Below are 16,853 nucleotides of genomic sequence, written 5' to 3'. Positions count from 1 at the left end.
TGAGATCGGTCACCCTGGGCTGCTGATCTCTGTAGTGCTTACTTTGCTTATGTTCATTACAGCTTTGTCCTAACAGGGTCATATCACAGTCCTGTTTAGGTTAAAGAGTATAATTGAAACTTAATACATTTTTCTCATTTTTCCCCAACCAGCAGCGGTTTTTGTGGGGCCCCCACACAGTCATTGATGATTAAGGGGCCCCCTCCAGGCACAGTTATTGCAGGTACCTAAAACTGGCTATGTTAATTTTAGTGAAGAGGATGTCCACCATCAGGGCTTAACCTGTGCATTATGTCATTGGTAAAATATTTAATGAAACTGTAAAGCTTGTTACTTGACAAAATACTATTACTGTAACTAAAGATGTTTGAATTTTGAAGGAGATAAATGAGTTATTATTACTTACCTGCTTTATACAAGATTGCTCTACTAGCTTTTGTTGGTTTGACAGACATGTTACAAAATATCAAGATAAGATAACTTGCTGTGGTTGGGGCCCCCCAGCGACTGCAGGGTTCGCTGGTGCCTAAAAGCGGCTATGCCTACATCCCATTAAGTAGGTCACCGACTACAAACAGTTGTGAATTATTTTGTTTTACTTCGCAGGGAACATGTCCTTTTTACTCCCAAATTTGTAAATTATAGAACACTTCTGATTTGCATTTTGCATGGCAGGTTTGTTAAACCCGCTAAAATCCAACTACACGTTATATGTAAATTTCACGTACCCTGGGTCCTTTACATCGTAGCTTTTATTTACTGTCATTTGCTCTAAATATTACAAGACTGTTAAAATTTCAGTACTAGAAAGTGTAACATTAACATTTTAAACATATCATAACATTTTAAATGATCAACAAATGCACGAATAAATGTTTTAATGCATTTTAAGCGTAATCTGAAATTTCAACAAAAATTACAAGCATTTTTGTTCAAAAACCATTGTAAAAACAGGAACAATAAAGCTGCAGTTGTTCTAGCCTATCAGCTGTTTTGCTGGTGGCCGACGGTTGCGGTAGGAGCTGCGCTGTAGTGAAGATGGCGGCAGGTAGTGCTGGTCGGATTTCCCCACAATTTCCAGAGATAGAGGATAGTCGCACAGGATCGTGTCCTGCAGAAGAGGATAGTGATAATGAAGGAGAAGACATTTTCACTGGAAATGTGAGTCACTGTCGTGTTGTTCCAGGTTGACGTACCTTTAAATACAGTTCCGGGTGGAGGTGTTCAAGACTGAAGAGTGGGGCTTTTGGAAGTTGTACTCTGGTGTTGGGAGTCCTGAGTCTGCGGGTTTGGGTTGCAACAGCATACTGACAGGGAAAACTGAATACAGGAGACTGCATATGTATTTGTATGGAAAAGACTTGTTGTTCTTCAGGTCGGTGAAGGACCCGACTCGCAACTCTTTTGAGAAGTGGGCGTCTTGAGGGATTCGCATCACTGAAAGTATTGTGACTTGTATGTGCAGTTGAATGGATTACAGATGTGGAAAGGCTCAGTTGTGTTTCTGACTGCTGTGTAGATCCAGGACGTTGTCATAAGTTGGCAGGGTGCAGCATTTTTTTAGTTGATAGCATAGCTGGTGAAACTGTGCCATGTGTCGCTTTCAAGTAGGGACTACCCAAGTGACAGCACAGCGGTTGTGAAACGAAGTGTAAACTTAGAGAGACTTGCAATGTGAAGCTTATTTATGCCAATGCTTAGCGTTAGTTCCAGAACTGCAGTTTTTACCCTGCAGATATGTTTTCCTTTGCTGTACTTGTTTTTCTCTCTAATTTTTAGTGGCTGCCCCACGGGATATGTGCAGGTGTGTATTTTCTAAAACTATTCTCTTGGTGACTAACGTGGAACATTGTTAGGATGTTCTCATATCTTTACTTTCTAGTGTAGCTGAAAGTACAAGTACAGTTATGTAAGTGCTCTTAGTCTTACCATATGAGTAGGTGTTCCAGTGGATCACATCTGCAGGAGCGCAAGTTATATGGGAGGGCCTGTCCTTGGCAGGAAGTCTTGCACGTCTTAGCTAGCTACTGCAGCAGTGATCTAAGGAATTGTATCACTGATAACTAATGGGTTTTGTAGTGAGAGTAGGATTTTGATGTCGTGACTCAAACCCCATGTTTAGAGAGGCAGGTGGCACTGAAATAGATCTAGAAAGCAGTTCTGCTAAATATTTTCTCTGTAGAAAAAAATGAGGTTTCTGCTCCTGCATTATGCATGGTATTAGTGTTTGTGTTATGACTGACCTTATCATTGGCTTTTTAATCAAAGGTATTTTGCTTTCCACAAATCCATACTAAATGTTTTGTTGTTCTTTGGGTTTTGAGACTAGAAAAGAATGGTTGGGTGTAGGACATAATTCTGACTTGTTATGGTAAGGTTGAAAAGTGAAGATGTTTAGGAGTGTACATTGGGGTTACTTCGGATTTTGAAGTCAACAGATGTGGATGTGGACAGTGTTCTTTTCTTCATGTTGTTTAGAGTGACTAGGATCCCTAGTTGTAAAGGTGTTGGTTTATAGTACAATATGCAGCTGATCCCGAAGGTTGTTTATTCTAGTGCCAGAAGGGAACTAAAGGCACAGCTGAAATACTTGTGACATAATTGGCATGAGGAAGTGTATTAACATCCCTTTTATCCATTTTGATGCTGTTCTGCTTAATGTCTAAATGAAGGTAAATAATGCAAGGCAGTATTTGAAAAGAGGAAGGGGTGTTCCCAGTGTCCCGACAGACTTTCACATATGCATAAAATGCAATAAAAATTAGGCACAGCTTTCTGGGTTATTGCCACTCCACATTCAGTGAATTTGCTATCTGGTGTGACACTCCTGCACCGGCCCAGTAATCAAGGAGCCTCAATCCTCACCATTGGCAACAGTGAGGGACGTACACAATGGGAGGATGACAAGTACACACACAGTAAAGTACAAGTTCCCTTAAGAACACACAGAGATCAGTCAGTCTGGGGCTGTTTTCTCCCTCTTTCTCCAGATCCTAATAAGACTCCACACTGGCACAGCTGTAGGGATAAGATCTCAGCTAACTGCTCAAACCAAGATCTCCAGCATCTCTCTGTCCAACCAGTGCTTCGTGTCCCTGCCCAAGTAGTGTGGACACACAAACATGCACACACTTTGATATTTGATTAATATACAAACACACGCACACCTGAGGAAGGCTGGCAAAGGTTTAATAGCTATGCCCCCTTCTGCCCAGACTGTAAGGTTATCACTGCCACCAACCCCTACTTATCAGTTACTTAAGGCTCTTACAAAGGATGACCAATCCAACTGTGTAGTGTTACTATTATCCAAATGGTAACTGTGATCAAGACTTGAATGGCTATTTAGGAGAGGCCTGTACATTGTCACCAAATACATATGCAAGTACTGTTAAGAGCGTAAATATGTCTCACAAATGTCAGCCACAAAGATAGGTTTAAATTTATTTAATAATAAATAATAAAAGAACAAGACAGTGTTCAGTCCACAAACACAGTTACTTCAGAGTTCAGAATCACAGGAAATATTTTAAAACAACATTGCAGGGCCATCTCCAATAAATACAGAAACATCTAAACTAATCTTTTACTTTGTTCATATCTAAAATATAATATACCGTAAATCACTTACTTGCAGAGCAAGGCAAATGCAGATGAGTGTGAAGATGGATGTTTCCAAGTCAAATACAAAATGCTTAGTCTCTCTCTCTCGCACAGAGAGTTCTTAAATTAATATCACATATTACTGCTAGGTTAGCCTGGATGACATCACTGTTTTATACCTGACTTCAGTTTCCAGGCTAAACAGATACTAACAGAATTTTAACATCTCTTTGTGAGAAGTACATATCTCTCAGAAGTTTGAAGAACTTGGAAGTCATAAAACAATAAAATGCTTTTACATTTGAAACCTAGTAATTATTTCTGTTTCAAGACCATAGAAAAACATATAGCTCTAGACATTGTCTGCTACTGAACTGAGATAACATAATCATAAAACACTTCAATTTCCACTTATTTTCTTGAAGTTTTACAAGTTAACTCTGTACGTTCCAGTTTCTACTGTTAAAAAAAGTACATTTGCACAGGTATATGGGTTATATACATTTCTCTTCTTTTCCAGTAGGGTACAATGTGGACATATCCTTGAAGGTACTGTACAAACCCTGTTCAACACACACTTCTGCACCAGTAGTTTAATATACACATAACCTAGTTCTCTTACATTGTAAGACAAGCATATGAATCGTATTAATATTCGCAAATGAATTATTTGCAAAATTCCATATAGCTGGGCTGGCAGTGTCGCACCACATTAATCATTTGGTTAAAAAGTTTGTGGACAGTGACCTAACTTTTGACTGAGGTGTACAGTGTTGTAAGAAAGTCATGCTATATTACATGTCTTTTATAAACAAAGGGATTGTCATAGGTGTTGACTGGTCTAGTGGTGGTCGTTAGCCTAGTAATTGAATATAATGCCCCCTTTGGCATGTATCTGTCCAGGCATCTGCAAGAACTGGAACACTCGCAAGAGATACCTTACTGAAAGGCTACAAGGCTTAAACAAAATGTCCTGCATCAACTGATACACAGCCCTGTTGCTATACTCTGTGTCTTAGACTGCTAACAGATGGGCTATGTTTGGCATTTATGGCATCCTCTGACCCAGTACTGATGGATTTACTGCACATCAGTGGTATCAGAAATAGTCTGTCTAGGGATCTAAACCTCTTCTGCAACATCAACAGAACAGTTTGGAGAGGCTGGTGTATCTTGCAGGGGATACTGCTGTTCTGGAACAGACTTCTATCCAAATAAAACAAAGTTCACCTCTGTCCATATTCAAGCACAACTTGGAGTCGTGGATGGGAAACAGAAAATATATCCCAGGACTGCCATCTGTACTAATGGACAGCAGCAGCTGTTGAATGCTGTATCCCATGCATGGGTCTCCCCAATTTATCTGTGGTATGATCCCAGTTATTCTCATTATGGGTAATACACAAGTTTCAGCCGTGGGATGGATAAGGCCAGTTTCAATCCAGATGGGATAAGTTAATTCGAGCACCAAAAGGGAATTTGGGTAGGCTTAAAATGGCATGCAAGGGCAGCTAACCTAGTACTTGCTTATGGACCTAAAAAGTCCTTTATAGTATGTTGTGAAAAGGACTATGTTCAATTTATGCTCTGTCATATGGATTTCCCCCTTTCCAGAGTAAGTTAAGTTAGCGAAAACTTGCCTTAAGATATGTGCAAAGCTATAAATCTATAATAATAGGCTAACTGCCCTTGTGGGCCGTTTTAAGCTTAGATAATGATCCCATTTGAGAATCAAACCTCTGCATCTTGTGTCTGTAAGCTAAACACCTTAACTATTTTGAGTATCTTTAGCAATTGGCATTAGTCCTTCCTTTTTTTTATTCTTGACATTCTATTGTTCCCATCCAGAAATCCTCTGTCAAGTTCACATGTTCATTTCTATCTGTGTCCTACACTTCTTAATACAGTTCAGTACTCTCCGCTTCCCTTCCATGGATGTAAGGCCATTTACATTCCACAATGTGGACAGAGTAGCCACTGTGCTACAAAGCCACCACTACCACCTACCATATATGGCAGTTCCGAATGCACACACCAAGCTTTTAGCTCACATTGTTTGTCAGGCTGACCTCTTTTTTACATTTGCTTTCTCTCATCTCCATTTAAACTTGTCACTTTTCTAGGCTTTCTGCTTCAGGGAAAACACTCAGAAAAAAATACACAAATTTTCAGAGCACCCATCTGCTTCTTAACTTGGGACAGATGCATAAAAAAAACTATGTACAGTTTCAACAGTTGAAACTTACCCCTCCAAATAAGAGCAACTGCCCCATATCAATGGCTGCACCCACAAGTGCCCACAATTCATAACCAAGGCAACCCATGCAAAAGCAGGTGTTACAGATGGTGCCCCCCACACACTAATTGCCATCTGTTCATTTTCTATGACTTCCCTTCAGAAAAAAACAGCCTGCATCATTTCAGTAAATGTTCAGCTTTAACTATAAGAAAAAAAAATGCAGTGGCTACTTTTAAATCAGCTCAACTGGTAGTACTTGAATGCATTTAATTTAATAATACACAAAGGCTACTGGGGAGGCAGCTGCTCACTTCTTTTAGTTTCAACCTTCATTTTTTTCACTTACCTGCTCGTCTATATCCCTTTAAATGTTAGTTACACTGTTTACTAGGCTAGTGACCAGAAGGACCTTTTTAAACCTAGCAGTGCATTTTAAGTGTCTGACAAGTTCTGGTACCCTTCGTAAGTGTAAGCAGGGGCTTGGGAGATGAACCATTTACAGGCTGCCTGTGTCCATAGAGACATGGGTGCCAAACCAGGAATGAATTTCCTGTTCCCATCCAGTTGTCCAAGTTGCACTTGAATTAGGTTAAGGAGGAACTCTACTTCACATGGATGGGGAACCTGTTCGAGAGATTGGGGGGGGGGGGTTAGTCTCTGGGATACATATGTGTCTCCAGTATATCCTATTTATATTACAGGCAAAGTGCAGGTCTTTAGAATGGGTCATTCTGGTGCTGTTTGTTTTGCATGTGTGCAGGAGGTGCATCAGACTGGGTTCTGACAATACCCTGTATGCCAGGCATAGATCTCCGGGAGGAGATATTTATACAAGTGTAGGGCACTGAGGCAGTCTGCATAGGACGTTACTTACGCCCTGTATTATTTTAGTGAGGAACCTTTGTGGACATTCCAGTTGTTGAATATGCCTGGTTAGTTATGTAGCAAAGAGGGGCATTGCCCTCAATAATAGGTCTGATGAATGCCAAATAAAGTGGAACAGTGACATCCTTGGACCTAGATGCCATACCTCTGTTTGGAAGTTGCACCAGATAGAATGATTTCTTAACTACTGTAGACATGTGCTGGTCAAAGACTAGATTACTGTGTGTTTTTATGCCCAAGTCTCTGACTATTGCTTCAGCTCAAAGGGGGGTGTGCTGTCAATATGATAGTTACCAGAAGTGGATGACTTCCCGAAGGATGCTATTATGAATTTCTTGGCATTTAGTTTTAGTCCATAGCTCTGACGACAGTTGTATGTCTGTGTCTGCCCTTCATGGAGAACATTTGTGTTGGTACGGGATTCAGTGACTGCTCCTAATTTGCAAACATCTGCAAGTTTATTCAGCCAGAGGCCATTGACCCTGGCTTTGACGTAAGAGAAGTAACAGATTCCCAAGGACTCCACTTGTAACTGGCCTCTTTGTAGAGGTGGACTCCCAAATTCTAACTTCCTGGGCTGGCTGTGAGCCAGTTGATTATCCACTGGTGACCTAAGGGTTTGTAGCAATCCTCTTGAGTTTGTCAACAATTCCCGAGTAGGTATTGTGTCATAACCCTTGGCTGGGTCAAGGTAGGCAGTGTGAACCATTTTGCTATCATCCATTGCTGTGGTGACCTTCTCAAAGAAGTCCACCAGTTTGAGTAGGCATGACCTGCCCTTGACAAAACCAAATTGGGTTGGGTCCAGTGGCTTGAAGTTTACTATATCATTATTGATCATTTCCACAATAATTCTTTCCATGGCTTTGCATATGAGACTAGTGGGTCTGTAGTTTCCATGGTCTTTAGATGGCCCACCTTTGTGTAGAGAGATGATTGTTGCTGTTTTCCATTCATGAAGCTGGAAGACTATTTGGATGCTACAGATAAATATCAATTCTTGAGTGCCTGATGTGTCTTGTATCATGCTTTTTCAAAGGTATCCTGTGATATTCCCTGGGCCTATTGATGGCAGTGTTCTTGGCATTTAGAGATGCTTCATTTTCTCCAGTACAGCTCTTTTGTGTGTGTACCTTTAACTCCCAGTAGGTGTGGCTTGAGCTTTTTTAAAAATGAAGTTATCCCCTTACAGTTCAAACAAATATTAATATCTGGAATCATGAGTGTTAATAGAAAACTGTAAGTAACAAACTGTTCTGGATAAATTAATCTTTATATTGGTGGCATTCATTTTGTTTAATGCTTTAAATGGGATTTTATAAGCCAAAATAAATGCAGTAAATATTAATTTTGTAATGTTTAAACAGCTTATGATATTTCAGTAATTGTTCAGGCAGGGCACATACTGCCAGCAGGATTTTTTTCATACAGCTGTGAGTTTTCATATGAGGTTATGCAGTTCTGCCTGTTACCTGAATGTTGAGATTTAGAGAAATATGAAAATTATTACAAAAGAAACAAAATAAACATTTTTGGCTGCATTAGACAGAGGTCAGACATCAATACAGTTGTGTTTGCCTTCATGTATGCTTTAAGATGAAATCTGATACTTGATATGTAGCATGGTTTTGGAATTAATTCAAATATGAACAAGCAATATTTGGCACTGGAGTCCGTAGGAGTTAACTGCAGAAATGCCTGGAGGAGCACTCAGCTGTAATGAGTTAGGATTTGCTCCTAGTGATAGCAGGAGGAGTTGTATTTGATTGGATTTCCTGAAGGAAGGCTGAGGGGGAGTAGGGGGTAAAGTTGGAGCTGAATTGGTCGGCCATTAGGTTTGCTTTATCTTCTGGTGCAGTATACGTGGCTCAATGAGCTCTGCACACAATTGTGTATCGCCTTTGAGGTTGGAGACATAGCTAAAGAATGCCTTGGGGTTGTCTTTGGCCTGGGATGTCACATTTGGCTTTGGTAGACTTTGTTTGCCCTCTTGTTTGTTTAGTTTGATGAAGGTGCTTTTATCCTGCTGGGTGCTGTACCTCCTGATTTTTTTTCCATGATTTTCTTCCTTCTCTTATGCAGTCTATTGATCTTGATTCCATCAAGGTGGCGTGCTTTTTGAGTTAGTTCTGTACTTCTTCTTGGTGGGTACAGCTGCTTCTGTAGCTATTAACATGCTTGTATAGGGCCTCTGTGAACATTTCTGCATAGGCACCAGTGTCTTCACGGTTTATGGAGTCTTGAAATTTTGCCAGGTTATCCCTTAATAGTAGTAAGTAAGCCTTAGAGTAGTTCCTAAATATTCCAAGGTTAGCTGGGGGTCCAGGTTTTATTTTTACTTCAGAGGAGACCATTTTTGTGATCTGACTTTACCAGGAAGACATTACACTAGGGATGTGCAGCACTCTTCCATATTAATACCAGATCCAGTATGGGTTGCATCCCTTGTTGGCGTTTTGACCATCTGTTCCAAGGAGTTTCTTTAAAAAAATCTAAGACTTATCTCTGCATGTATGTTTGGTGTCGTATAGGATTTCCCAGTTAATAGTAGTGTAATTAAAGTTGCTCGTGAATATGGTGTTGGGTTGGATGCTGAGTGTTTACAGTAAGTTTAAATGCATGGCATGGGTTTCCTTGGTTTAAGAGGGGGACCTGTACCTTGCAAGGAAATGGTATTGGATTTTGCCTATGATGATTTTGAACACAGAGATGCTCACGTGCATTGTCCTGTTTGATCAGCCTTTAGGTGTATGTATTTTTTTATGTAAATTGAGACAGCTCCACCTTTAGCCCCGGTCTGTGTAGTAGCTGGTCTAAATGTGTGGAAGGCATTATAGCCTTGCACTATTGGTATGCTTTTGATGGCTTTTAAACCATGTCTCAGTGATTGCACAGATGCCAGCATTCTCTAGGGTGAAGTGTGTGTCTAGGGAGGGAAGTTTTTTTTGTTTATACTGCTAGCATTGAGCAATAATGCCTTTAGATTTTCTTGGTTTTGATTTGCTATGTCAGAAGTACTTACAGTGCTTTTTTTTAGGCAATGCCAAACTGAATGTCAATGTTTTATATAATATTCAACAGCCTAGAGGAGACAGGTGCAGAACATCCTTGGCAAAGCAGCGTAGTCTGACCATCTCTTTCCATGCTGACAAATATTGCACACTCTTAGAATGGCACCAGAAACTAAGCCAATTATTAAAGTTTGTCATCTTTTGTTCATGTTGTAACATCATCCTTGGAGAAGGTAAAATGCTGCTCAGTGCTAGGCTCATACCAGCCTGAGATACATATTCTGAGAGCTCCATGATATCTGTCTACACTCAGCAGACTTTCAGGTTAATTACCTGCACCTACAAACCTCTAGTTACCAAAGTAGTAGTAGTAATTTTATAAAAGCTTCTGAATGAGCAGATATAGAAAATAATTTGTAAATTTCACTGTGAACACACTGTTCTTCCTTCTCATAATTAATTACTTGCACATGTAGCTTTTTTGTCTTGCAGCAAAAGCATTTACTAGTCTGCTAACCATTCTCCTAATACAAGACATCATTTCTATGCCTTTCATAATTTTATGTTAATTTTCAAGTCTGTCTGCTAAATGTTGACTACAGCTTAAACCTAGAATTGCAATATTAATGTAGATATCTTCCTCTGTTAGAACACTGGGAATTATTTAGTCTATATATGTGACCGATATACTTTTATATCTCAGCAGCCCAAAATCTTAGTATTATATTAACTTTAACTTGTTTATATCCAGTCTTTCTTGCATTGTAAATATGTTAAGCTAGCATACCTTACAAGTAAGGGAAAGCACTTTCTCGCTTTGTCTTTTAGCAAATAAAAGTTAAGACCCCTCCTCACTTTTGAAGTACCCAGCTGCACACCATACAAAACTACTTTACACTATAACCTGCAGTTCTCATGAAATGTGTATAGAAATGTTAGTAAGAACAATCTTATATTTACAGTTACTTCAGTCTCTGTCGTGTTCTTGTAAACATTGAGGACATAATGGGATATATGCTTTACAGTTCAACCACCAGTTAAACACGGCTAACAAAAGTCCTGTCTTGCTAAGCCACTACTTGTTGCAAAGCCACATTTCACACACGTGTCTTCTTACATCTAATGGAATGAAAGCTCTATAATCTCCCATTTACTTCAGTGTTGCTGGCCATCTTCTTCCAATGTACTCCATCTCCCATCATCACTCTCTGGTTCAAGTCAAAGGCACTCATTCTTGTGAATTTTTTGCTTTTTTCTTTCACTCGAGCATTTTCTTTTGTAACAAAAGAAGAGGTTTCTTTGGAAAAGTTTGTGTATGGGCTTTGTTATTAGAAGAATGAGAATCAGTTTCTTTTCTCCTTAACCTGTTTGCCATCTAGAAACGTCTTCAGAGTACTTTTCCTAGAGGAACAAAGACAGCTGGATATAGCAGCTCCAATCTCATATCTGCCTGGCGACATTATTTGATTGCTTGGATAAACTTGCCCCTTTTCTACATGGTGTACAGTGAATCATTTTTCACAAGCACTCTGCAGTCCCCAAATTAATGCTTTTCTCTTCTGCTACAATTTTTTCAGGAACATTTCTTTCTAATGGCATGATTGTATCCCCACCAATACAGACCATGGCTGCTTTCCCAGACACAGTGTGTCTTCTCAATCAGCACATCCTGCTGCGGAACATCGGTCCAGTCATTCATGTGACCTAACAAATTGCTTAGCACTGGTGATGATTTCATTTCTGGCCCTAATGGATTTTACAGTTTAATTTCCTGGCAGATGTTCAGTGTTACTTTTGTGAGTTGTGTAGCTAGGGCTCCGTTTGGGTATAAATATGAAGGATTGTGTGACAGAATACATGTTGGTGTATCTGCTTTGATTTTTATTACTTGTCCTAGCCATAAACTTAGAAAGTGGAAGCTGCTTTTGTTCTTCTTTTTTCTTTTTTTAATGTGACGTGAAAGAAAAACTTTTAGCATGCAGGAACAATTTGTATTTTTTTTTAACGTGCATTTGTCAGCAAAGATTAAATGTGTTGCTTGCAGATTTGGTAGTGTGTTTTTACGTATTATATGAGGCATACAGTGCATACATTTTAAGCTTCAACCTTTTGTTTAAGTTAATAGTACTTTTTGCTTTTCCTTTTCACTTGTATAGTTCATATTTCCAGTGAAACTTGCTCTGGTTAACTTTCAAGCTTACATGACCAATGTGTGCTGGTAAGATGGTGTGTGCGTTTGATGCAAATTTTAAAACCTATATGATGCACATCATACTTTAATATTTTGAACTTAATATTTAAAAAATTAAGTGTTTCACTTTGAGATTTGTTTCAGTTGCAGTATGTAGGTGCTTTTACATTTTGGCTTAATATGGTTAAAGTGCAGTATCCTTTTCGTGGTGGTCACACTGCTGTCAGGATTCTGTAGAACAAAACCCTACCTAATGGACAGAACTAGAGGAACCATAACTGAAGTCTACCTCCTACCCTACTGTTGGACTCCCCACTGTTTACTAACCCACAGACTTCCACATAAACAAAATGAACAATGCTACAATAAAATACCTAATTTTGTTGCAAATCACTCCCTTAGAACTCCCATTGGACTGAACTCTTACATCGCCTTCAGTATAGTCTATTACTAGCTCATTATCTAATATACTACCATGATAAATATCCAGCAGTAAGAGGCATGCTTCAACACTGCCACCCTACCAAAGCTCTCTGTTGTAAAGACAAACTCTTTCTGTCACTAAAGCCCAAAATGCATTGGGATCCTCCTTCTACTCAAAAACTCTGTAGCTGCCCTCTGGAATGCTCTCCCCCATGCTCTAGGGCTTTTTTGAAAACCATTAGACATTCAAAACACATCTAAGAGAACACCTCTTAACATTCTGGGTTTGCTGCACAGCATCTGTGCTTTCTTCCTCCTCTTCAGCTATACCTGTGCTCTCCTCTACCAACTGTCTCTCTGTCTTTACCTGTCTCACCTTCTGCCTATGTCGCTTTATATACATCTCATCTTCTTAATGAAAGAAATCGGGACCAAGCCAAAAGTAATGTGGGACCAAAGGCCCAAAATAGGGACAGATTGTAGTTATTGTTCTTAAAAACTTAAAGTTGCTCGAATGACATCCTTCAGAAAATGCAATTTAATGCAAAGCCTATCTGTCATTATGTGGTGGCTACATTCCTCATCTGGTTTACTAGAAAATTACAAATTTTATGAGGAACTCGCTAAAAATATGAGGCGAAAATCTGGACAGTTAAGAGGTATTCACTCAACACTAATTTCATTTATAATTCAAAATGAAATCAACCTTTTTGCTATCCACCCTTTGTAAATAACTCGGAACTCTGTAGTGTGACATCTGTCCTTCTACACAGTTATTTAACTATATCTGTACAGAATATAATTTAGTATAAAAATCCTTACTACTGCCGGCATCAGTATCCTATATATTTTGACATTGAAAAATTTATTTTAATTATCTTCTCCTTGGCATTGTTGATTATTAACACAAAAGATTTTGATTGCACTGCATGTACTGGAACTTTTCTCCCCGGTCCTCCACAGAAAATGGCCCTTTGTGCCAGACAGGCTTCCCTAGTTTAATAAATGTAAGTCTGTTCTGGTGATATTGAATTCATTATACTGTTCAGGCTAGTAGATAAATTAGTAGCTACATTTATATCATTTAAGTGATATTGTGACAGCAGTGGGCATAAATTCATCATACTGCATTACAAATCTCCAAGTTAGTTGAATTAAAATATTTTTGTCCTAATGAAGCAGTATCCATACCATGTGAGACTTGCTCAGGTGTAACTCACGTTTTCTTCACATATATCTCAAATGCTTGATTTTTTGCAGTATGAATGACTAAGCTGTTTGGACAGAACTTTGCAGAGTTGTGTGAGACATGAGTCATTCTGACACATGGCACAACAGCCTGTAAAGAAACTTCCCTTTCATCTGCCTCGTGACATCAGTTATGGAAGTTGTTTCACAAGTGTGTAAATGTTAGATCAGGATATTTTGTAGGTACAGACCTCAGTCATTTGGAAATCCATGTCAAACAAAAAGGGCTTTAGTACATGGATCGTTGTTATGTTTTCTCTGTCTGACATTTTTATAAATTAAATCTTGTGCTAAAGCATGTTTGGAGTTTGTGACTTTGTCAGGTATTGCCAGCTGTACCAGTAAAAGTGGGACAGTGCATGAGTGTGGCATATGCTAGCATGGCTGGCTGAAGTTTTGTACTCTTGTGTCATTTGACTGTCACATTGATTTGTACAGATGTTTGTATGAAATTTATTTGTAAAAGGTGCTTATGTTAAAAATGCTGCAACAGATTCTTAAGAGTTCTGAATGTGTATTGCGCCAGAGTCAGATGATTAGATGTGATGCACTTCTATAACCATCTGAAGGATGGATCTCTGGCAGCAGCAGTTTGTTTTTCTTTGGAATCTGATTTATAAAACACATATGCCAGTTATCACAGTTCAGTTGTTCAGTGGTTGTTAGTTGTACAGTTCAGTGGAAGTGAGCATCTCGGCAGTACATCTTTCCTTGTGATATTAAGGGAGTTAACATGGGACAGTTTATCTTTAGTTTAGTTAGGAAAAGTTCAATGAGATTGATTTAGTATTTCTTTTTCTGCGTGTGAGATTCTATCCACCTGTGTTATTTTATGTTTCCTGTGACTGAAATGTCTGTTATTGTAACCTAACAAAGTATTTTTCTGTTTTCTATTAAATATTTGTATATTTAGTGTGGCTGGTCTTTTAGAGAATATTTTTAACATCTTGAGCATACTTGTGCTTATTTGTTTTTTTCAGATATTTTTATTTTCCTTTTCTTGTTTTGTTTGCATATTTCATTTCCAGTTATTTTACAAACCACAGTTCAGTTACATTGTAGAAGAGTTCATCATATTTAGGTACATCTTGTTGCAAGAGAATTTTCAGTGTTGCAACGAAATACACAAGCTAGATAACACTCTGCTACATAAATGTCAACCTTTGATTTAATGTTTGTGTCACAGTTTACATATTATTTGTAACTGCTACATAGGAGGTTTTGATTAGACACAGGCTCACGGCAATGTGTGTTATGCCCTTTTCAGTTTACATTCACACAAATTTGTCTCTTCTCGTCCTATCTATTCTTTTAAGATGTGATCCAGGAGAAGACTCCAGTATTTTTAGAAACTAAGAATGCTTACTTTGATTATTCCCTTGTCAGTTTTGTGTTGATTATATACTTTATTGCCGTACTTTTGAAGCCCTTCCATGACAATTTTGCTCAATGTAACCAGTTCTGAGTAGTGTAAATTTTACTGAAGAGGGTAATTAGAATATGTAGAGAGGTGAAATGCAAAATTGCAAATTCTCATGATATGGATTTTTGATTTCTCATCTTCTGTAGTCTGACTCAGTGAGCACCATGCAGTTTGCTGAAACATCCGAATTGAAGTTGAGTATTTCTGGGTAAAGTAAGCATCGCTGGTTATCATTAGTTAAATATACATGAGTTTCTTAAAAGGGATTAATTTTAACGTTGATTTGATGGATTTAGATTTTTGCTTTCAGTAGTTTCTTTGAACTTTTCAACCCAGTATTTTGAATATAAAATAGATGTTTAATATCCAAGGGAAACTTTTAGTCTATGCGTACTCGATAGCATTTTTTTCCTTAAATTTAGTAAGTTCTATAATGAATTTGTTTTCATCATTTATTTAAATATCTCCTGTTATTGAAGTGTACAGTTCTCTAATTTGCCTTAGCATTATGATGTATCCTTTCGGAAGGTTAAGGACATTCCTTGTGTCCTCTAAAGTTTTTCTAGGTCTGTAAACATCCCAAACATCACATTTCTTAATGAGCGGATAGTTGTCCAAGCTTATCTTATTTAATCTGATGTATTGGTTTTAACAGGAGGATACAAGTTTAGTGCTTCCATAATTTTTTGAAATCTAATTCTAACTTTTAATGAGATATGAAGTCTGCTGTTAGTTTCGTGATTTATAAATGGAAGGAAGGGCTTTGGGATAGACTTTACTGTTTTAACATAGTTTTACCATAATTTAATCTGTAGTGGATACCATTCTTTCTCTTGAGATTATATTCAGCAACTTGACTGTTTGAACATATTATTTCATAACACAAGTTAGTCAGGTCGTCCCAGTCCTCCCTTTTTGTTTGGGTACATTAACTTCTGATAGCTGATTCAGACAGTATTAGGGTTCCAGATGAACTTAGCTAAAGCTACATTTAGTTTCTTGAAGTAGTTTTTCTGACATATCAAATTTGTTGCATTGGGTTGAAATAACCTTGGGAGAATGTTCATTTTTATAATTGCAGGATAGCTTCATTTTCCCCATCTCTGGATATTCTGTTCAGTGTCTGCCCATAACTTTAGCAAGTTATCCTGCACAAATAGTTTTGGGTTATTCCCAAGTATTTTAGGGGATATTTTAAATTTTATTTCTGAATTACGAAAATATGATTCAGTGTGTCCTAATGGATTGAGAGGGAAAATTAGGGATTGTGTGGGATTCATTTCATAGTCTGAAACTTTTGAGAAGCTGTTAACTGGGTCTAGAATTTTGCTCAAGTCCAGTGTCGGGGAGTGCAAAATATAAGTTTAAATCATCAGTAAAGGCTGTTAGTGCAATTTTATTATTAAACATTTCTGGAATATGATACGTTATTTGGGTTATGAGTAAAACTAGAGCTTCTATATACAAGTTAGAGGTATGGAGGTAGTGGACATCCTTATTTAGTCCCTTTTAGAATTTTTATTGAATTTGTTTTATTAATGTATAGAATTGTGCAAGTGCTTTCATATAAAATGTATTCTATTTATAAATTCCTGTCATCAAAATAGGGCAGTATAGAAAATAAAAAGTTTAGGTTTATTCTGTCTAAGGCTTTACACACACCTAAAGCAAGAATATAGGGTTTTTATTTTGTTTAGATAGCAAGATCATTGTATCTAAGGTTAATGTGTTATCACGTCTGCCTATCAGTCATGAATTCCAACTGCCCAGGTGATGATATATTTGGTTATACGTTTTTCAGTCTGTTTGCAACCAATGCAGTTAGAATTT

The 16,853-nt window shown here is 38.1% G+C and overlaps 1 protein-coding gene across 1 annotated transcript in view; it reads left to right on the top strand.

The window, feature by feature from the left end:
• Positions 1-927: 927 nt before the first annotated feature.
• Positions 928-16,853, top strand: part of LOC122806764 (sorting nexin-1-like) — a 1,692,021-nt gene continuing 1,676,095 nt past the window's right edge. Inside the window, exon 1 of the mRNA XM_044077461.1 lies at positions 928-1,161. Coding sequence (XP_043933396.1) covers positions 1,039-1,161 — 123 coding nt within the window. The 5' untranslated portion in view covers positions 928-1,038. The remainder of the gene's footprint in view (positions 1,162-16,853) is intronic.

Source organism: Protopterus annectens, chromosome 7.part0 (genome assembly GCF_019279795.1).
Source record: "Protopterus annectens isolate FY-2018-M chromosome 7.part0, PAN1.0, whole genome shotgun sequence".
Taxonomy (NCBI): domain Eukaryota; kingdom Metazoa; phylum Chordata; order Ceratodontiformes; family Protopteridae; genus Protopterus; species Protopterus annectens.
This window is presented reverse-complemented; position numbering and strand designations above follow the sequence as displayed.